At 44.5% G+C, this 23,464-nt stretch overlaps 1 protein-coding gene across 1 annotated transcript in view; it reads left to right on the plus strand.

Moving 5' to 3' along the window:
* Positions 1-23,464, plus strand: part of map3k10 (mitogen-activated protein kinase kinase kinase 10) — a 38,597-nt gene extending 15,133 nt beyond the window's left edge. Inside the window, exons 3-12 of the mRNA XM_066684538.1 lie at positions 13,968-14,148; positions 14,329-14,477; positions 15,341-15,516; positions 16,172-16,418; positions 17,895-18,017; positions 18,191-18,329; positions 19,057-19,166; positions 19,656-19,882; positions 20,722-21,247; positions 21,425-23,464. Of these exons, the coding sequence (XP_066540635.1) occupies positions 13,968-14,148; positions 14,329-14,477; positions 15,341-15,516; positions 16,172-16,418; positions 17,895-18,017; positions 18,191-18,329; positions 19,057-19,166; positions 19,656-19,882; positions 20,722-21,247; positions 21,425-21,834 (2,288 nt within the window). The 3' untranslated portion in view covers positions 21,835-23,464. The remainder of the gene's footprint in view (positions 1-13,967; positions 14,149-14,328; positions 14,478-15,340; positions 15,517-16,171; positions 16,419-17,894; positions 18,018-18,190; positions 18,330-19,056; positions 19,167-19,655; positions 19,883-20,721; positions 21,248-21,424) is intronic.

The raw sequence follows: 23,464 nt of genomic DNA on the forward strand, positions 1-23,464 counted from the left end.
AGGATAAACCTGCTCTACTCTAACCATCAATACACAAGCTGTAATATCTCAACAGGACACTGAAACTACAAGTTTACTCCAAAGTACGAAGAAATCACGACTGATGAAAGAGTTGTACTTACAACAGTAGCCACGATATAATTGGAATCTTGTTTGTTTCTTTGGATTAACACTGGAGCTTCATGGATAATATTGAAAAGCAAGGGAAATTAGAAACAGATATTGGGTTGTAACTGTTCGCTAATCGCTAGTTTATTTATTTTTAATTATACTTACACTTATGTAGCGCTTTTCTAGACACCCAAGGGCACTTTAAAATAAGTCCTATACATAACGCCATTCCATTACACACACAGACCATATCTGGGCATACACACACTCACTCACTCACACATACACACAGACATCCATTCACATACACACACCGTTTTTAAAGTCGCCTATTCGCCTAACCTCCATGTTTTTGGACTGTGGGAGGAAACCAATTCAGACACAGGGAAAACATGGAAACTCCACCTGCATGGGAGTGGAACTTTGTAGTAATATGCAAATCACTTCCCAGTAAACATTTAGCCGTTGATTCAACGTTGAAATAACGTAATGGCTGCCGTCTAATCAACGTTTTCTTAAGGTTGAAAATGAAAGTTGAAAAGACGTCCAAACACAGACATTGAAAAGACGACTGTTAGACGTATTTTGGACGTCCGTTGACGTTATTAATTGGTCCCGAAATAAATTACTTGTATAAAACGCGTTTTGGACGTCCACTGACGTTATCGATTGATCACCACTTAACTAACTTATTAAGATGGATTTTGGACGTCCATTGACGTTTAAAATATGTCCTTGACGGACAGACTACTTTTAGACCTTTTTTGAACGTCCAGGGACCGTCCTTGTTTACTGGGTTTGAACTTCCCTGAGTATTTTTACTGCTTTTTGATATAGCTAAATTAGCCATTCATTTTTAGACATTACGTTTTCCTTATTAATTGTCACTTGTTTTTAATTCATTCGATTTAGATGCTGTGCTGATCTGTGATTGATTGCTCCTGACTTTGAAGCATCAGCTTTTTTATTTTAGACAAAAGAGGGATGTCCTGAAAGGCTCCATTGTGGTTGCATAGGATCCAAAAATAGTTTAGTAGTTTTTGCACATGCACACATGCAGGAACAGTCACAGCAGCTTTGCACACAGAGGACTGTAGCATGGCATGGTGCTGGGTGAGTGGACCAGACCACAATAAGCCTGCTGAGGGTGAGAAAGAGTTAGACATAGATAGAGAAAGAGAGGGAGAAAGTGAAAGAGAGAGAGAGGCTTATTGTTTATGTCCATCTGGCTGCAGGATGCTGCAGGACTGTGTGCCCTGGCACTACAGGCTCCTGTAACACTGCCCCCACTCGGCTCTCACAGGACTGCCCATCAGCCCGGCTCACACTGGACTTAAGTCATAAAGGCTTTGGTATCTAGTCCTGAAATGTATACTGTCCATCACTGTACACTGTAATGTTATTGGAGTACTTTTGATGGCTTCAAATGGAGTTCAATGTGATTTCAATCCAATCCACATTTTTCCACACCAGTCTGTTGGCGCTCTGGAAAAAAAAGGTCAGGTGTTTGTACTCAGACCTGGCTCTGTAAAAGGGAAACAAGCAAATTGGCTCAGACTGAGAAACACAAAACTGTTCCAGCCAATCAGCAACAGGGTCTGCAAGCCCAGTGCCATCACCTTGGCGATGTGTGTGCATGCCTTTTGGAGCCGGAGCTTCTACAGAATCATGTACAGTGCATTTAATACATGAGCTAAGAAAGCTCAATACACAAGCTGAATTAGAATACCTTATAGTACCTTGAACAGTGAAGCGAAGAACCTTTTAGCTTTTCTGACAACTGTGGCCATTTACAGGATAAATAAAGGCTTGACATATAAAATGGCTTCCTAGTTATATACTAAAGATAGGCAAGAACTGAGGCTTTGACTTGGTAATGGTAAACAAACTGGTAAGCGCTCCAAAAGTTTGGAGACACCCCTAATGTTTGCCAGGTTCTACTTAAAGATGAACCCGTTGCTGACACAGACCCTCAATGGTTCACATGAATGGTTTTGTATAAGCGCAGATTAGACACTCTGAAGCTGCTGCACATGATTGTAAGGCCACCATGCTACCCCTGATAAGGGACGGCACTTTAGACAGAAGTGCGAGTGAGCTGATATGCAGAGCAGCTGTATTTCTGACCACGGTCATTAGGTCAGTGTGGGAGAGCCTCTGTCTGTTTACCTGAGCCTTAGGTGATGATCACCTCTTACTGAACTGAGCTGGACACTCTGCTGCCCTCAGTCTTTAACTGGGAGGCACAGACTCACAGACATCAGAGAGAGGGTAGCTATTACATTGTTACTGTACTTTAGATAGGTGTCTCCTAATCACATAATACCAGCAGGCGAAGGGGCTAAAGGCTAATGTGCGATTTGTCTTCCCACATCGCTGATAACTGCAGTAAACATGGATAACTCCGGTACAGTTATATCAGCTCACAGGAATGGGAGGGTCATCCTACACTTAGTGGCTGAATGAAATCAAATCCGAGAATCGAAAAGTTTCGTTCACAAACTAGTCCCGCCCTCCCCTACTCCGATTGGTTCGCTTGAGTGAGAAGGGGGCGTAGCGAAGTAGCCTAAACTCTTCTGACTGGACGGTCTGAGTGTAGAGCTACCGTTATTGGTCGATAACCTTCTCTGTAAACATTTAACTGGTCAGTCTGAACGTCAGTAGTCGTCCACCCCCCGGAGACGTGTCCTCTTTTTCACCGTCTCAGATCTGGTCACCCTACATAAAGGTATGAGCTCTGCTTACGGCGGCCATAATGGCACTAGCCCAGTATTCAGCTCTGACCAATATTTAGTCCTCACACAGTGATTAACATCATCATAGAAAGAAGCAGTCAGGAGCAGACTGGTGTAGAACAACGCTGAATCTCATTGGAATACACTTTCTCTTTTTGTTTTTGTTTCTCAGATACAGTGTGATATCACAGGAATAATCTGTTGATGATTATTTTTTTCTTGGGGCAATTGGTGATGAATTTTTGGTATCACTGAAGTCCAAGAGGAAACCAGTAAAATGTCTGAAGCGCTTGATGCTTCTGTACTGTTGGTTACAGCATCTCCTAACCTTACTAGATGGACAGCACTTTTTTTATAACTCACTGCTTCACAAATGATTACACAGTGTTTTTAAATGAGGATTTAAAAAAAATGTTCATGTAACAGCTAAATATAACACGGTGCATGGCTCTAAGAAATCTGAAGCTTGGATCAGTGTTGCGTGTGTAATGAGCTGCTGCCATCATCATGTTTTTCTTTTCTCGTCACTGTGCTCTGTCCAGGCAAATTTCCCTGCAGTTCCTGGTTGGTGGTTTGCATTCCAAATAGTTTTAAAAAGGGCTCAATGTGTGTTCAGAGCGGGATGAATACAGCTGAGTGGGCAGGAGATATGTGTTAATGCAGTCTAATATTGACACTCGATTAGAGAGGTGGAGAAATTTGACTGGAGTCGGAAGGTACTGGACTTGAAGGTACTGTGTCCAGGAGCCGTGGTTTAGAGTGTTCACTTTAGCGTGCAACAGCTTATGAATATTGGCCCAGGTTTGTGTCCTGTGAGTGTGTTGAGGCTGCTTGAGTTTCCAAATACTGACAAGAAAAATAAAACCTGTTTGTCAGTAGTCATTCATTCATTCATTCATTGTCTGTAACCCTTATCTAGTTCAGGGTCGCAGTGGGTTCGGAGCCTACCCGGAATCACTGGCTGCAAGGCAGGAACACACCCTGGAGGGGGCGCCAGTCCTTCACAGGGCAACACAGACACACACACACTCACACCTACGGGCACATTTTGAGTCACCAATCCACCTACCAACATGTGTTTTTGGACCGTGGGAGGAAACTGGAGCACCCGGAGGAAACCCACACAGACACAGAGAGAACACACCACACTCCTCACAGACAGTCACCCGGAGGAAACCCACGCAGACAAAGAGAGAACACACCACACTCCTCACAGACAGTCACCCGGAGGAAACCCACGCAGACACAGAGAGAACACACCACACTCCTCACAGACAGTCACCCGGAGGAAACCCACGCAGACAAAGAGAGAACACACCACACTCCTCACAGACAGTCACCCGGAGGAAACCCACGCAGACACAGGGAGAACACACCACACTCCTCACAGACAGTCACCCGGAGGAAACCCACGCAGACACAGGGAGAACACACCACACTCCTCACAGACAGTCACCCGGAGGAAACCCACACAAACACAGGGAGAACACACCACACTCCTCACAGACAGTCACCCGGAGCGGGAATCGAACCCACAACCTCCAGGTCCCTGGAGCTGTGTGACTGTCTGTATGTTGTTTCAAATATTATGTTCATTAAAATAAGTAAATAAATAAACCCAGTAAATATATCCAACAATTGTGAGTTTACATTAAACACGTCACACACAAGACTGTCGACTCTGAACTTCGGCTAAATGTGACAATGGCATTTGCTGTTGTTTGTGCTTGCACATTGAAATGGCAGTAAGAACCAAAAGTTGTGGGAACAGAGTCCGCCCTCGTGGTAAAGAAAGACCAGTCAATGGACTTGTACCTACTCATTTCAGCACATTATAATTAATTTGCATAAAGTTGGCTACAGTTCCTCTACTCTCTCAGGAAATGAGCGGTCACCTGTTGCTAAGTGGCTAATCTGAAAGCAGTGTTCGTCCCGGTGGATGAGTGTGTGCCGTGCTGGAGCGGATAAAACACCAAACGGCCGGCAGAATCCAGTCTGGAGCCAAGCAGATGGATCAGTAACACTACACCTGAGAATACAGAGCACGGTTATACAGTGGAACACTGCGCACTGTACTGTCTACATCTAAGGACCCATGTCCTACATTTGTTTGCGCTGATGTTTTCTTGCAGGAAGGCTTTACGCTAGGTCATTGCTGTGAATCTCCGATTGCATTCAGCCACATAAACCTTGTTGAGGTCAAGGTATAGCAAAGTGGCCTGGACAAAAAAAAGGAGGATCACAGAAAAATGATGTACTCTTCTTCTTCTTCTTTCTTCTTTCCTCTTTCCCTTTGCAATTTTCTTCTCTGTCCTTCTCTTACTCTCCCTGCCTCTCTTCCCTTTACTCATCCTCCCTGCTTTCCTGTCTCTCCTGCTCTCCATCCCTTTTCCTCTCTTTTTCTGTTGTTCTGGATCTCCCTCCTTTCTTTCTCCTCTCTCTCTCCCTCTCTCTCGATCTCCATTATCAACTTCTCTTTTGTCTTCCTCCCCTTTCCTTACAGAAAGTGATATCTCAGCAGATGACAGCTGGAAGCTGATGCAGGCGATGAAGGGGGGAAGAGATGAGAGGCTGAGAGAGAGAGAGAGAGAGAGAGAGAGAGAGAGAGAAGGGGAGGGGAAGAGAGAAAGAGATTGTCTGCAGGGCAGAGCGATGAAGAAGAAATGCAGTCTCCCAGAGACGGCTGAGGGAAGGGAGGGGGACAGTGCTCGGTTATTGGACTAGAAGAAGCCCGCCTACTTTCTTAGGGCCACTGTCATTGGTCCACAGCTCTGTTCATGAAACAGCCTTTTCGTTTCAGCCAATGACCTTGTGGTTAAACTGTGCTGCGATGTGAGGCAGAGCAGTGAATGTGATGCTGTAAAAACACACAACACACAGCTGTAACCACATCACTTAGGACATTTATGAACTAGGAGCGCAACCACTGTGACATCACTGACGAGCACTGAATCGCTTTCTTTCCATCTCTCTCTCTCTCTTTCTCTCTCTCTCTCTTCTCTCTTTCTCTTCTCTCTCTCTCTCTCTCTTTCTCTCTCTCTCTTTCTCTCTCTCTTTCTCTCTCTCTCTCTCTCTTTCTCTCTCTCTTTCTAGCCCTCTCTCTCTCTCTCTCTCTCTCTCTCTCTCTCTCTCTCTCTCTTTCTAGCCCTCTCTCTCTCTCTTTCTTTCTCTCTCTCTCTCTCTCTCTCTCTCTCTCTGTTTTTCTTTCCCTTTATTGCTTACATTCTGATTCCTTTTGATATTTTCTCTTTATGTACTTTCTTTGCCTTGGAAAAAAAATAGACATTTTGCATTTGCAAGCATCTGTCTCCTTTTCTCCGTCTCATTTACTTTCTCCTTTTCTCCTTTGCTCCCTCTGGCTCTTTCTATCGCTCTCTGGTTGTTTTTGCATCCTCTCTCTCTCTCTCTCTCTTTCATACACACACACTGTCTCTCACCCATCCTCCTCTGTCCCCTTCTTTCACATTGTGTCTTAAAATACAGTTTACAGCAGTGTAGTGCGCTGGTTGTGTCAGTTTCTGTGTGTGTATAAACAGAAGGGAGTCGTTCAGACCTGATTCAGTTCATGATGGGGATCCTGGGGAGGGGCTCCAAATCCACAGCCCTCTGAAGTGCACACGACTCATCAAGGCACTAGGGGGATGTTTAACACTTGCAGAAAGAAAAGAGAGAGTAGGCCACGATTTTGGATAAAGCCCTTTTGAGTCAAAGTTATTTAAAGAACAACTGAGAGCCAGAGAGCACACGGTGTGTGTGTGTGTGTGTGTGTGTGTGTGTGTGTGTGTGAACATTAAAGAGAAAGAGTCAATACACATCATGTAACTTTGATGGATCAGTGATCACTTGAGTGTTGTTTGTGTGTTGTGGGGGAAGATAAGGACATGCTCTCATATTAAGACCTGGGGCAGGACGATAATTTAATATCAATATATATCACAATATAAACATTTTCAATAACTATGATATGATTTTTATACACATTTTCAATATTTAAATATAAATCAATTGCAGCATCTGTCACTGAGTGGCGGTCGTTACAGGACGCTGCCGTCAGTTCATTGCACTCAATTTTAAAGTTTAAAAATTTTAATATTAATATTGACAAAGGGGGTGGCATGGTGGTGCAGCAGGTTAGTGTCGCAATCACACAGCTTCAGTGTCCTGGAGGTTGTGGGTTCGAGTCCCGCTCCAGGTGACTGTCTGTGAGGAGTGTGGTGTGTTCTCTCTGTGTCTGCGTGGGTTTCCTCCGGGTGACTGTCTGTGACGAGTGTGGTGTGTTCTCCCTGTGTCTGCGTGGGTTTCCTCCGGGGGACTGTCTGTGACGAGTGTGGTGTGTTCTCCATGTGTCTGCGTGGGTTTCCTCCGGGTGAATGTCTGTGAGGTGTGTTCTCTCTGTGTCTGCGTGGGTTTCCCCCGGGGACTCCCACAGCCCAAAAACACAGGTGGATTAGCGGTAGGTGGTAGGTGGATTAGCGACTCAAAAGTATCCGTAGGTGTGAGTGTGTGAGTGAATGTGTGTGTTGCCCTGTGAAGGACTGGCGCCCCCTCCAGGGTGTATTCCTGCCTTGCGCCCAATAATTCCAGGTAGGCTCTGGACCCATCGCAATTACAGATTACAGATAGTGAATGTATAAATGAATGAATATTGACAAAGCCAGGTGGTTTTTGTTCAATGGTGATGTCATGTTGCTTTCAGTTCTTGGCAGTTTTTCTGTGGCTTTTGTATTGTTTATATCACATATTGAGTATTTTGGCCATTATGTAATTTTGTACCTTAATAATAATATGAATAGCTTAGTAATATATAATATCTATTTTATAAATAATATTTAAATTTATTTCACATTACTTTGAGGCCTGTTATGACATTTTTTAGTTCATAAAATCTTCATACATTGATTTAAATTCTGTTCATGAACACTCAGGCATTGTTATTTCAACACATTATCCACTCACTCGTACAGACACAGTGATTCACTCACTCACTCACTGACTCACTCACCCACTGACTCACTCACTCACTCACTCACTGAATCACTCACCCACTGACTCACTCACTGACTCACTCACCCACTGACTCACTCACTGACTCACTCACTCACATGTAACAGTATGAACTTTCTCCAATAGGGGGAGCTTTTAAGTAGCATTTAGTGCTTTGTAAAGGGCCCTTCACCAAAAGTGACATGGAAAACAAACGTCTCATCCTGCGTGTCTCAGCTTGGTGGTTGTCATTCCAAGATTTTAAAGGGAGTCATGGTGGATTCGGTCAGTGATCGCTACGTAGTGGTCAAGCAGACACGTGTTGCACAGTGTGATGAAAGACCTGAGGAGCTGGACCTGCAAAACCTGTGTGACTGTGCTCTCAAATGTCACTCCAAACACACAAACACACGCTCACTTTCCCTCTGTCTCTCTCTCTCTCTCTCTCTCTCTCTCTGTCACACAATCTCTCTCTCTCTCTCTCTCACACACACACACACACACATGTGAGTCACGTGGAGTCACACAGTAGAAAAGAAGCAAAACAAAGGTGTGTTAGATCAAACACACACACACACACACACACACATACCAGTGACACTCCCTGAGACTGTTTTCACTATAAACTCAACTATTCTATTACTCTCTCTGATAAGTTCTTATTACCTCTCTCACCCACACATACACACACCCATCTCAGTGTTCTCTCTCTCTCTCTCACACACACAGCCCTGCAGTTACAGCTGTCCCTCACAGTGACACAGCCATTGAAATAGAAAAGGAGAGTGGGGCCATAACAATGGTTTTATTATGACTGTCAGCAGCCATCTCCTATTCTGCACATAAGAATACATAGGCCGGCATGTACTACACACACACACACACACACACTCAAGATGTGTGCCTTCTAAAGATGTGTATATACACCCCAACCCCCATATACACACATATATAGTCGCATATATAGTCAAATATGAACACGTTTAGAACTTATGCACATCACCCAGGCCACAGTCACTGATGTAAGTATCACACCATGAGGGATGCTGGCTTTTGCATCGATCGCTGAAACAGTCTGAATGATCCCTTTCACAATTATCACAGAAAGTGTGCTGAAACACAGATTCCTCAGAAAAAAGGACACATTTCTACTGTCTTCAGTGTGGAATAGATTCAGACTGCACTTCCCTGAGTGACACGTTTCTGAAGTCTATGTGTCTGTCTTCATCATCGTATCCTGACAGTTCCTAATGCAGTGCCATCTGAAGGCTGGAAAGTCACACTCATTCGAGATTGGTATCCAGTCTTACTCATGTATAAACTGCTATTTCTGCAGCTCTCCTGAATTATTTCATAATATTGAGTAATCTCTTGTTAAGAATTTTCTCTTCAAATATTTGAACAATACTGTCATGACGTTTGCCATAAAGTGATCAGTAGACACCTTTAGAGAGAGAGAGAGAGAGAGAGAGAGAGAGAGAAAGAGAGAGAGAGAAGAGAGAGAGAGAGAGGAGAGAGAGAGAAAGGAGAGAGAGAGAGAGAGGGAAAGAGAGAGGAAGAAGAGAGAGAGGAAAGAAGAAAGAGAGAGAGAGAGAGAGAGGGGGAGAGAGAGAGAAAGAGAGAGAGAGAGAAAGAAGAGAGAGAGAGAGGGGGGGGGAGTGAGGGGGGGGGGAGAGAGAGAGAGAAAGAAAGAGAGAAAGAGAAATAGAGAGAGAGAAAGAAAGAGAGAGAGAGAGAGAGAGAGAGAGAGTGAGAGAGAGAGAGAGGAAAGAAAGAAAGAAAGAAAGAAAGAGAGAGAGAAAGAAAGAGGAGTTAATCCACCTGTCTGGGCAGTCAAATAAATATATTGCTGTGCCCTCTCTCTCCCTCACTCTACCTCTCCCTCTCTCTCTCTCATTTTCATATGTGTGGGTGATAATGGTAAGGAACACTGCACCTTTCCCTTCCCTGCCTCTCCCAACACCAGCTGACTATTGACACTCCAAACATTTCCATAGGCTGCCCACATGAGGAAACACAGAAGGAAGTGCATGAGAGAGACACACATTCTTTCTGTCTGTCTGTCTGTCTGTCTATCTTTTTCTGTCTGGCTCTCCCTCCCCCGTTTCTTGTTTCTTGTGCTCAATCCAGTTGATCCCGAACATATTCTGCGATATTAGGTGTCAGTACGCGTCGATGTGCGGTAGGAGTCATGTTTTAGAAACACTGGCATTTCCCTTTGACTTTCCCCTTCTTTAATGAGGTGGATTATCTAGCCACATCTTTCACATTATCTTTTATCTTTTCGGACTCACAACGGCAGCTCGTAACTTTACCTCAAGGCGTTTTGAAGAGTTTTTTATTATATTCTTGGGCCGATGGCTGACGGTGTTCCGGTGAAAGCCGAACGTGCAACACGTAAAACCGATCTGTGAGAACTGGAGCAGAGCCGTGTTCAGTTCAACAACAAAAACAACACGAATACACGATGAGTAAACAGCACCTAGTTTTACCGCCGCTGTGTTTTGGTTTTCAAAGCCAGCGATTCCTGTTAGAGACGGGGTTTTTTGACGTCCTCCATTTCTCAGGGGAGCCCTGCCAGTGAAAAAGCGACAAGCTTTAATCGAGTCGAGTCGTGCGGAGCCAGTACCCTACCTAAAAGAAATAAGAGTTTTCTATGTGCTGCTGTATTTCCTATCACTGTATAAAAGAAGAATTCACACTGCTATGGGAAATTATCAATTGTTTCACAGGTTAAGAGTGAGTGAAGTTCTGCTTGTTCAAAACATGTTTGTGACACAATAATCAGTGTTTCAACTTTGTTCATTTATGTTTCTAAATATTAAAATAGGGCGGCACGGTGGTGCAGCAGGTAGTGTCGCAGTCACACAAAACCTGGAGGTTGTGGGTTTGATTCCCGCTCCGGGTGACTGTCTGTGAGGAGTGTGGTGTGTTCTCCCTGTGTCTGCGTGGGTTTCCTCCGAGTGACTGTCTGTGAGGAGTGTGGTGTGTTCTCCCTGTGTCCGCGTGGGTTTCCTCCGGGTGAGTGTCTGTGAGGAGTGTGGTGTGTTCTCTCTGTGTCTGCGTGGGTTTCCTCTGGGTGACTGTCTGTGAGGAGTGTGGTGTGTTCTCCCTGTGTCTGCGTGGGTTTCCTCCGAGTGACTGTCTGTGAGGAGTGTGGTGTGTTCTCCCTGTGTCCGCGTGGGTTTCCTCCGGGTGACTGTCTGTGAGGAGTGTGGTGTGTTCTCCCTGTGTCTGCGTGGGTTTCCTCCGGGTGACTGTCTGTGAGGAGTGTGGTGTGTTCTCCCTGTGTCTGCGTGGGTTTCCTCCGGGTGCTCCGGTTTCCTCCCACAGTCCAAAAACACACGTTGGTAGGTGGATTGGCGACTCAAAAGTGTCCGTAGGAGTGAGTGTGTGAGGGAATGTGTGTGTGTCTGTGTTGCCCTGTGAAGGACTGGCGCCCCCTCCAGGGTGTGTTCCCGCCCAATGATTCCAGGTAGGCTCTGGACCTACCGCGACCCTGAATTGGATAAGGGTTACAGATAATGAATGAATGAATGAATGAATGAATGAATATTAAAATACGATAAGGTAAAAGGATTGTAGCACAGGAGCTAGCAACATTTCCACTGAGAATGACCTGTAGCGCTCTCTGTGACGCTCCATGTGCAGTTCCTCATGTTAGTTTTGTTGTTAATGTTGTTAGAGTTACTGTTGGTATTATCCATTGACTAGATGTGTGTGGTATGAGTAAACCCAGGCCTGAACACTGATGAAGTCTAATGGAATCTCCACTCATTTCATTTCATCTAAAGATTCACCCTCAACAGGCGTTTGGAGCAGTTTTGAAACTGGAGCTTTCTATGCGCTACAAAGTTTCACATCACTGTTTAAAAGAAGCTGAAGGATCAAGGCAAAGTGCTACCACATTATATATAGTTGTGTGTGTGTGAGTGAGTATATTGTCACCTGTAAAAGTCTTTATCTGAAGGGTGTTATTATATGTGTGTATACATGTGACTAAACATGCAAAAGTGTGAATGTGTGTGTGATAGTGCGGCGGCTGCGAGGTCATGTTGCTCTCCAGGATGCTGCAATATCTCCATGTACTGTTCAGTGATGAATATTTGATAAAGACATTGCACATCGGCCCACTTCTCCACACCTCCCATGACCTAGAGATGGGGCAGTATGGCAACATTTATCATTATTCTGACACGTTACTTGGACCGTGGGAGAAAACCAGAGCACCCGGAGGAAACCCACGCAGACACAGAGAGAACACACCACACTCCTCACAGACAGTCACCCGGAGGAAACCCACACAGACACAAGGAGAAAACACACCACACTCCTCACAGACAGTCACCCGGAGGAAACCCACACAGACACAGGGAGAACACACCACACTCCTCACAGACAGTCACCCGGAGGAAACCCACGCAGACACAGAGAGAACACACCACACTCCTCACAGACAGTCACCCGTAGGAAACCCACGCAGACACAAGGAGAACACACCACACTCGACACAGACAGTCACCCGGAGGAAACCCACACAGACACAGGGAGAACACACCACACTCCTCACAGACAGTTGCCTGGAGGAAACCCACACAGACACAGGGAGAACACACCACACTCCTCACAGACAGTAACCCGGAGGAAACCCACACAGACACAGGGAGAACACACCACACTCCTCACAGACAGTAACCCGGAGGAAACCCACGCAGACACAGAGAGAACACGCCACACTCCTCACAGACAGTCACCCGGAGGAAACCCACGCAGACACAGAGAGAACACGCCACACTCCTCACAGACACTCACCTGGAGGAAACCCACACAGACACAGGGAGAACACACCACACTCCTCACAGACAGTTACCTAGAGGAAACCCATGCAGACACAGAGAGAACACGCCACACTCCTCACAGACACTCACCTGGAGGAAACCCACACAGACACAGGGAGATCACACCACACTCCTCACAGACAGTTACCTAGAGGAAACCCATGCAGACACAGGGAGAACACACCACACTCCTCACAGTCAGTCACCCGGAGGAAACCCACGCAGACACAGAGAAAACACACCACACTCTTCACAGACAGTCACCCGGAGGAAACCCACGCAGACACAGAGAGAACACACCACACTCCTCACAGACAGTCACCCGTAGGAAACCCACGCAGACACAAGGAGAACACACCACACTCGACACAGACAGTCACCCGGAGGAAACCCACACAGACACAGGGAGAACACACCACACTCCTCACAGACAGTAACCCGGAGGAAACCCACGCAGACACAGGGAGAACACACCACACTCCTCACAGACAGTAACCCGGAGGAAACCCACGCAGACACAGAGAGAACACGCCACACTCCTCACAGACAGTCACCCGGAGGAAACCCACGCAGACACAGAGAGAACACGCCACACTCCTCACAGACACTCACCTGGAGGAAACCCACACAGACACAGGGAGAACACACCACACTCCTCACAGACAGTTACCTAGAGGAAACCCATGCAGACACAGGGAGAACACACCACACTCCTCACAGTCAGTCACCCGGAGGAAACCCACGCAGACACAGAGAAAACACACCACACTCCTCACAGACACTCACCCGGAGGAAACCCACGCAGACACAGAACAAAATGTGGTTAGAAACCAGTTCAAGCCTCATGTTTAGTTATTCCTCTGTCACAGCCCCGACCGTCAGTCACATTCTTTTGTGTCCTGTAAGTGCTAAAAGCAAATATTAACAGTGACGATAACATTAGCTACAGCGCTAACAGCACTTTTACGTGGCAAACTGTTTCAGCAGAACTGTTATAACTGTTAAATACATAATATATAGCATGCATTTCTGACCATACCTTGGGTATATTGTGTACTATAAGAACACATCTTCAGTGGTGGTGTTTAGTCCGATTTAATGGGATTTACAGAAAGACCAATGTGTCCATCATTGAATAAAAAAAAAGAATTAGATCATTACTTATTTCTCTCTATGTAAAGGACTTCATATAGTTCCAGAATCAAAATGAATAAAAACCCTGGCCAAAAATGTTGGAAATGGTCCTGAAATGTTGTTTAAACACCTCACACCACTTCCTCTCTCTTCTCCTGTTCCACAGTTCTGATCCTGGAGCCGGTGGAGAGGGATGATCTGAATGGAAAGACCCTGAAGATCACAGATTTTGGGCTGGCACGGGAGTGGCATCGCACCACGAAGATGAGTGCCGCGGGGACCTACGCCTGGATGGCACCAGAGGTCATTAAATCATCCCTGTTCTCCAAGAGCAGTGACGTCTGGAGGTATGAGAGCTGTCTGTCAAGACACATTTATGCATATGTGTGTGTGCATAATTGAGTGTGAGAATGAGTGAGCAAATTATAAGCCAGGTCTATGATGTGTGTTGCATCTAAAAATATAGTGTGTATGATTCTTAAAAAAGGTACTCACCCTAAAGTAATTGTCCTTTTTCTGGTGGCCAGTTTTGGCGTGCTGCTGTGGGAGCTGCTGACAGGTGAGGTTCCTTATCGGGAGATTGATGCCCTAGCGGTGGCCTATGGAGTTGCCATGAACAAACTGACCCTTCCAATCCCCTCTACGTGCCCTGAGGCTTTCGCTCAGCTGCTGGGAGGTACTTCACACTTCAAACAACTACACTTAGCGCCCTCAATCCTGAAGATATCAGGAGTGTATGAAAATGGACATTGTTCCTTAGATTTATTTATCATTTAACAAACTCCTCTAGTCACACTTTACTGAAGGGCAGCAGCTGTAAAATTACATAAAAACGACATAAATCATAAACATCTGTAAAGTCTTATTCCAAAAGCTGCTGTTGTAGTAAATGAGGCTTTAGTCAGTTTTGATGTCCAATTGTTGTGTTTCTGTAGAGGTTTATGTCAGTAAAGTGTAATACATGTTTAATCCTGATACAGTTGATTTTTTTTAGTTGAACATAGGACCTTCCGTCTAATCCAGGGGTGTCCAAAATTTTTTCATAGGCGGCTGAACTAAATCATATCAAAAATATATATATATATAAAAAGGGCCAGTCTCTCTTTCCAAGTATTCATTCATTCATTCATTATCTGTAACCCTTATCCAATTCAGGGTTGCAGTGGGTCCAGAGAATTATTGTGGTCAAAATGAATCGGAGCTGAATGTGTGAGTGTGTGTCGCCCTGTGAAGGACTGGCGCCCCCTCCTGGGTGTGTGGGGCTCTGGGGTTAGTGTTCTACTCCAAGTGTGTTGAACTGCAGTGGTGTTGTGTTGTTGGCCTCATTCTCTCTCTCTCTATTTATCTGTAAATGTTTGTCTCACTCTCTCTGTCCCTCTCTCTATTTCTCTCTTTGTTTCTCTCTCTCTCACTGTTTTTTCTCGCTTTCTGTCTCTCTCTATTGTTCTATTACTCTGTTCTTCTCTCTCTCTATCTATCACACTGTTCTCTGATTCTCTCTCTCTTTTTTTTCTTCTCCCGCTCTCTCTCTTTTCCCAGAGTGCTGGAGCCCAAACCCACACGGCCGTCCATCCTTCAGCAGCATCATGAAGCGCCTTCAAGCCATAGAGCAGTCATCCATGTTCCAGATGCCCCTGGAGTCCTTCCACTCTCTGCAGGAGGACTGGAGGGTGGAGATCCAGCAGATGTTTGATGAGCTGAGGGCGAAGGAAAAGGTATGAGCGTTTCTCCTGCCCCTACCTGGATGAAGTGGAGAACAGGAATGTTGGATCAGTGCATTTAATTACAGAAGCAAAGGAAATAAAATGAGGGTGAACATACTGATTTAAGAAAGCATTAAATTAATTAACAAAATACAACTCAGCAGGGATAAGTAGCAGTTGTAGTAAAGCTATAAGGTCATTAATCCAGTTGGTTTAAAGGGAATGTCTACTTTAAGGGCATTATTATTATAGGGATTATAGGGCAACTGCCGTTCTCTCAGGTTTGTTTACGTTCAGAAGCTCAGTGTCTTTTAAAGTGGAATGGTGCGTTTGAAGAGAAAAACGACTGCTGTTTGTACAAATTTAGAGCGGGTTCCTAGCTAATTAATCTGAAACAGCAGAAATAAGTCAGTGTTACGTTTGCAAGGCTCTTTGCCGTTCCTCTGCCGTGAAAAGATAGAGAGGAAGCCTAGTATGTGTGACCAAGCCATTTTGACCAGTTTCCATCACGCAAACAGACCTGAGAGCTAGCAAATGGTGAGGAAACATCTTCTGAATTTTACAGTGTGTGTGTTTTTTTTTAAATTACAATCATGAACATCACCTTTAAGTACTGCATCTGAAACGCTCCAGTCAAGTTTAACCGCACACTGACTGCTCCCTGTAGGAACTGCGTTCCTGGGAGGAAGCTCTGGCTCGAGCAGCTGAGGAGCAGAAGGAGCAGGAGGAGCTGCTGAGGAGACGCGAGCAGGAGCTGGCAGAACGAGAGATCGACATCGTGGAGAGAGAACTCAACATCATCATCCACCAAATGTACCAAGAGAAACCCCATGTCAAAAAACGTAAAGGCCACTTCAAGAAGAGCCGGCTGCTCAAGCTGGGCCGGGACAGCAACTGTATCAGCCTGCCCTCTGGTGGGTCCACACAGAAATACACCTGCTCATAAAGCGTTCAATATCCAATTGGGTATTCACTTTTTCACATAAAATAACAACAAAAAAGGCACCAGTTGCTATTTTTCATTAATATGCAATTTGCTATCTCAATATATTGAGAGACTAACTCATTATTTTGAGGTACTAAGTCAATATATTGAGATACTAACTCATTATTTTGAGATACTAAGTCAATATATTGAGAGACTAACTCATTATTTTGAGGTACTAAGTCAATATTTTGTGATACTATCTCATTATTTTGAGATAATAAGTCAATATTTTGTGATACTATCTCATTATTTTGAGGTACTAAGTCAATATATTGAGATACTAACTCATTATTTTGAGATACTAAGTCAATATATTGAGAGACTAACTCATTATTTTGAGGTACTAAGTCAATATTTTGAGATACTATCTCATTATTTTGAGATAATAAGTCAATATTTTGAGATACTATCTCATTATTTTGAGATAATAAGTCAATATTTTGTGATACTATCTCATTATTTTGAGATAATAAGTCAATATTTTGAGATACTCATTATTTTGAGATAATAAGTCAATATATTGAGAGACTAACTCATTATTTTGAGATACTTAGTCAATATATTGAGATACTAACTCATTATTTTGAGATACTAAGTCAATATATTGAGATACTAACTCATTATTTTGAGATAATAAGTCAATATATTGAGATACTAACTCATTATTTTGAGATACTAAGTCAATATTTTGTGATACTATCTCATTATTTTGAGATACTAAGTCAATATTTTGTGATACTAAGTCAATATTTTGTGATACTATCTCATTATTTTGAGATGCTAAGTCAATATTTTGTGATACTATCTCATTATTTTGAGATAATAAGTCAATATATTGAGATACTAACTCATTATTTTGAGATATTACGTCAATATATTGAGATACTAACTCATTATTTTGAGATAATAAGTCAATATTTTGTGATACTATCTCATTATTTTGAGATACTAAGTCAATATATTGAGATTGTTTGCTATTATTATCTAAAATAATGAGATACTGTCTCAAAATAATAAAATAGTATCTCAATTTATTGACTTAGTATCAAAATAATGAGTTAGTATCTCAATATATTGACTTATCTCAAAATAATGAGATAGTATCTCAGAATATTGAGATAGCAACTTGCATATTAATGAAAAATAAAAATTGGTGCTTTTTTTAAATTATTTTGTGGCAGAACTGGGCTTCATATTATTCACTGTAAAAAAAAAATATTTTTAACTGCTCTTAACCTTGCGACTCTTTAGACTGAACATAAATAATGGGCCAATTAACAAAAAGCATATTAACACTTTATTGCATATATTGTGGCAGTTTTTAATTTTAACATTAAGTTGATTTCGTATGAAAGTGACGTAATATGATGTAATGAGTGACTGAGTTGCTTCTCTTGTATAGATTTTGAGCATAAGATCACAGTGCAGGCCTCTCCAAGTGTGGATAAAAGGAAAACTCAGGGTAGTGAGAGCACCACTCCTCCAGCCAGTCCCGGGGTCATTCCTCGACTGCGAGCCATTCGCCGTGAGTACAGACAAAACTTACATCAGAGCAGAGCTTCACACCTCTCTGCAGAGTCTTCAGAAATGAGCTTGCGATTTCTAGGCCTTCCTTTGTCTTAGTCACTGTTTACATTTCTCATTAACGTCCAATCACTGGGAATGTTTGTACAAATACGTTGTTCTTTTTATCTGCAGTGACCCCTAGTGACGGGAGGAACACGTGGGGGCGGACCGCTGTTTGTAAAAAGGAAGATTTGACAGGCACCAAAAAGAAGGGCCGCACCTGGGGTCCCAGCTCCACCCACCAAAAAGAACGGGTTGGGGGAGAAGACAGGTAATAATACAGGTTTAGAAAAGGCAGAGGGCAAGACTGGAGCTGTTATATTGTATAGACGTCAACATGACTACAAGAAACATATGAAATTCTGCACTGTCTAATCTAGGAGTTCAGGCTTTTCCCCTTCAAGGCCTTTATCAGGTGGTTAGGGAACTGGGCGTGTAACCAGAAGGTTGCTGGTTCGATTCCCAAAGCCGGCAGGTCGTGACTGACAGGTCATACAGGCATGTGTGCTCACTGCCCCCTAGTGTTCACCAGTGTGTGCAAGTGTGTGTTTCACTGCACGGATTGGGTTAAATGCAGAGAACAAATTGCAAACACAGTGGCTAATAAAGCAATTCTAATTCTAAACATCTACAAAGCCACAAAAAACTAAAATTATTTTATGTTTAGGAAATGTTTAAGAATAAATAGAGTAATCTGTTGTTGTTTTATTATAATTGCATCAGTTTGTATGATAAAGTGCCATTGACAGTCCACTACAGGCCACTGACTCTCTTTCACTGAAGGTCTGAGCACCCCCAGAATGTGTTTCCTGACCTTCTTGTGGTCCATGGCTAGTGTTTAACAAAGTCTGTACTCCAGTCTGTTTATACTGTGCCCAGAGCATGCATTTTTCTATTAAAATACAACCAAATCCCTTTAGGAAACAAAAGAAGTAAATAGTACCTGGTCTTCAAGGGCTGTGATTTAAATCTGCTGTAATCTGCTGTATTTGTTGCAGATTAAAGTCACTGGGTGAAGGGAAAGTGTGGTCCTCCAGTGCCCCGAATCTGGGCAAGTCTCCGAAACATGTCCCAATAACAGCTGGCTTCTCCAGTCTCAGTGAGATGGGTAAGTTAGGACTCTAGACATGGGTTCTTCTTACAGAGGGTTTCAAATATGTTCTTAGACCTAATTTCCTCTCTCGGGTTCGCAGATATCTGAAAAGAAAGGCTTGGCTGTTACAGTGTAGTGGGTTACATTGTTGCCCTCCATTCAATTCCCAGCTTGGGCAGGAACACCATACTATACCAAGAGAGTTTGGGGCATTAATACACCTTTAACACAGTTAAAAATGTGTAAGTCACTCTGAATAAGGACTCCTGCCAAGTGCATTGCATGTAAATGTAAACAGCTGGCTGACTGTAGTCAAGGCCTGCATGGAACACCTCCAAGTGGATACCTTATGGTGCACTGGATAAAAAATAACTTGGCTGATTTACCTTGGGGCTAAGGAGAATCGAGCGTAAATGATTTTCACCTCAGTATCTCTCCTTTCTAAACAGTATGGAGTGAAGTCAGCTATCACTCATCTCTTTTCCTTGGTTTTTCTACCTGCAGAGGAGCACGGAGAGTTTGAGGAGCGCTTGGCTCCTGAGGGCAGCAGTAACGGAGGTCCAGAGGAGGGCAGTCACAATTGGGTGGGGGTGGGGCCGGGGGTGGGTTCCCAGGATTCCTTGCGGCGCTGCAGTCAGAGGAAGAAGAGTGACATGCTGCTGTTGGGCTGTGCCTCCATCCTTGCCTCAGTGGGCCTCGGCTCGGACCTCCTCCAGCTCGGACGTCTGCAGGTACAGAACTACAAAGAGAAACTACGCTCTGGAGGATAATATTTAGGCTAAGAGAGTAATTGTATATATTTTCTATTGCAAGTAATGAATGAGATTTCCTCAACAGAATTAGCAAGCTTTTGAATGATACCTATAAATGAGTATATAATTATAAAAATTATGTTAATAAATAGTGTTCTCCCTGTGTCCGTGTGGGTTTCCTCCGGGTGACTGTCTGTGAGGAGTGTGGTGTGTTCTCCCTGTGTCTGTGTGGGTTTCCTCCGGGTGACTGTCTGTGAGGAGTGTGGTGTGTTCTCCCTGTGTCCGTGTGGGTTTCCTCCGGGTGACTGTCTGTGAGGAGTGTGGTGTGTTCTCCCTGTGTCTGTGTGGGTTTCCTCCGGGTGACTGTCTGTGAGGAGCATGGTGTGTTCTCCCTGTGTCTGCGTGGGTTTCCTCCGGGTGACTGTCTGTGAGGAGTGTAGTGTGTTCTCCCTGTGTCTGCGTGGGTTTCCTCCGGGTGGTCCAGTTTCTTTCCACAGTCCAAAAACATACGTTGGTAGGTGGATTGGTGACTCCAAAAGTGTCCGTAAGTGTGAATGTGTGAGTGTGTGTTGCCCTGTGAAGGACTGGCGCCCCCTCCAGGGTGTATTCCTGCCTTGTGCCCAATGATTCCAGGTAGGCTCTGGACCCACCGCGACCCTGAACTGAATAAGGGTTACAAACAATGGATGAATGAATGAATATTAATAAATACTGGTTGAGTATATTTTAGAGATCCTTGTTACCTTTTTTCTTACTTTTCCCTTTCTTTTTTTCTTATGTTGGTGACATTGGTATTTTTCTGTGGTTATTCTGTCCAGGTGAATCAAGATGAACAGGACGTCCGTGAGGAGCAGAGGAGGAAAAAAGAGGGTCTGTTCCAGAGGACGGGACGATTCCGTCGGAGTACATCTCCCCCAAGCCGGACCCTGTCTTTGTCTCTCTCCCACAGTCGCCACCATGACTCCGCCCTCCCCTGCCTAGACCCCTCCCCCTCCGTCACACTTCTCTCTCTCTCCTCTCTCTCTGACTGCAACTCTACCAAATCCCTGCTGCCCTCAGACCCTGATGAGCTGCTGCCGACCCCCAGCAGTTCTCCGGCACCAGCACCAGCTCTTAACCCCTTGCTGGACCTGAGGGCTGAAAGCTTCAAACGGGAGCCCAACCAGTCTCTCACGCCCACACATGTCTCTGCCGCAATGGCCCTTAACCGAGGGCATCGCCGCACCCCCTCTGACGGAGCCATCCGCCCGCGGGCACAGACGGTGGGGGGACACCGCCGCACGCCTTCGGACGGCAGCATGCCTATCCCGTCCCCACCTACCACCATTGCTGCAGGACACACAGGTGGGGCACGGTGCCTTTGAAGATATATGGTATAACCTTTGTGTTATTGATCATATTAAATATATATATTATAATTCATAATACTCATAGATCAATGCTGTTGGTCCCCCTGGATACGCTGCCTGTTAAAAAACAAAAAGATCCTTACAATGATATAAAAATATATATTTCTTTCAGGTTCTCGTGACACTCTAGACATCCCACGTCTGCCGGACCCGTCATCAGTCTTCCCTCCAGTTCATCGGCGTAAAGCTCCTGCCCCGCTCCCAGCCCCTGCTCCAGACACACACGCTGGGACACTTGAGAGGCCCAAGACCCTGGAGTTCGCCCCTCGCCCTCGGCCCACTCCCGCCAGGGCACGTCCGGACCCCTGGAAACTATCGTCTCTGTCCCGAACTCTCAGCTCCTCTCCGGGCAGCAGCTGCGACAGTCCACTGGGCTCCGGGGACAGCGGGGTCAGCGCAGGGGTCAGTGTCGCCCGGCAGACGCTACTGGATATGGACATGGAGGGACAGAGCCAGGACAGCACTGTGCCTCTATGTGGACAGCACCCTCACCACACACTTTGTGGTCATCACTTCATATAGATACGAAGAGAGACTGTTACCTGGGCTTGAAGCACTGTCCAGTTCACATTCTATAGGCCAGCACCTTGTAGAGCCTTCCTTATGGGCTCTTATGCCACCCTTGCCCTATAGGCCATTTTCAATAGCTCTCCTATAGATTCAGAGCTGTTTTCCCTGAGAAATAGTGAATAGTCTTTCACTGTTTACTACATAGCATTTGACTTAAGGTTTGCTATGTACTGGATGTTTCAACACCACTACAAAATGGTCTACAACAACTGAAACAGAGCTAAAGACCAGGCTTAAGGTTTAATCCGTGTCCAAAAAGCTGGCCCAAAGTATCTCAGAAAGCCAGAGCGTTGTGGATGGACACTCGTGTCATAAATGACCTAGATTTATTTTTCTTTACTACTGCATTGACTCATAGTCTCAGAGCAAATGCACTTTTATGAGGGGTCCATAAAAGTGAAGGAGCCGGTTAAACTCTGGCCCAGAGTTGATTGCTTCAGATCGCATCCATTTCTCTTTCTCTCTCTAAATCTGTGACCCCCTGTTAGTACAAAGGATCCATGGCCTCCAGTCCCCTTTTAGTGATCTGTACAGACCTCCTACGAAAGCGTAGATTAGCGTGTCCCACTGCTTGCGCCATTCCCTTTTTTTTAAAATATCCACACACAGGAAAAATCGCAATTAAACAAGGTCCATTCGCGGTTGTGTTCACTATAACGTTCCTTTGACTCAAAAAAATAGATGTACGCTTTTTAAAAACATTTTTAAAATGTATTTATTATTATTTTTCAAAGAAAAGACCGACTGACCATCTCAAGGGCTCCCTGCAAGACCTAATCAGAAAGCAGGAGCTGTCTTAATGTGAAGTCCAGCTGATCCCTTGATGCCCATGCTGTTATGCAGAGGCCTTTTCCGTCTCCGTGTCCTGATATATAGTACATATTGCCTGTGTGTACGTGTGTGAGACTGTGTGTGCGCGAGTGCGTTTTTCTGTATGGATGAGTTGCGTAGCGTGTCATAGACTGGGGAAAAAAGATGACCACATTGCTGCAGTGTTTCTGGCTGAAATGCTGAACTCTGGGCCTCTCTCTTTTAAAAAAAAAGGGACATTTATTGTCAAATGAGGGTTCTACATCAATCTGCAATAAGTTACAAAATGTACTACCTGTTTTATATGACCATGTATCAAACAGCCATTCACGCACACTTCTTACCTCTATAGAGACCCCATACGCTCTTCCTCCGTGACTGATCCAACAGAAAGGAACTGTAATTCTTATTTATTTATGCAGCATCTCAATTGCACTCTGACAGAAGGCTGCGATCACACGGCCGAGGCCACAAGCAAAAACGAAACTCTAACGATCCCACTTCAAAACTAGGAATCCTGGGACTTGCCTGTCAAGGCGAATGGAGCCGTAATGCACTTTTATGCTCAAAGGTCCGACAGAGTATCTGACAGTATTTTTTTGCGACTGTCCACCGGTTAGTGTGTGAGTGCATGTGTGTATGCGTGTGTGTTTTGCGTGTTCTAATTGTTATCATTTGTATGGGGTGACTCTGTGGAGGGGTGAGACATAAACCCACCCTTATATTTCCTGTGTGAAAAAAAAACACTAAGAGTATTTATTAAAATTATTGT

Source organism: Hoplias malabaricus, chromosome 11 (genome assembly GCF_029633855.1).
Source record: "Hoplias malabaricus isolate fHopMal1 chromosome 11, fHopMal1.hap1, whole genome shotgun sequence".
In the NCBI taxonomy this organism is placed as follows: Eukaryota; Metazoa; Chordata; class Actinopteri; order Characiformes; family Erythrinidae; genus Hoplias; species Hoplias malabaricus.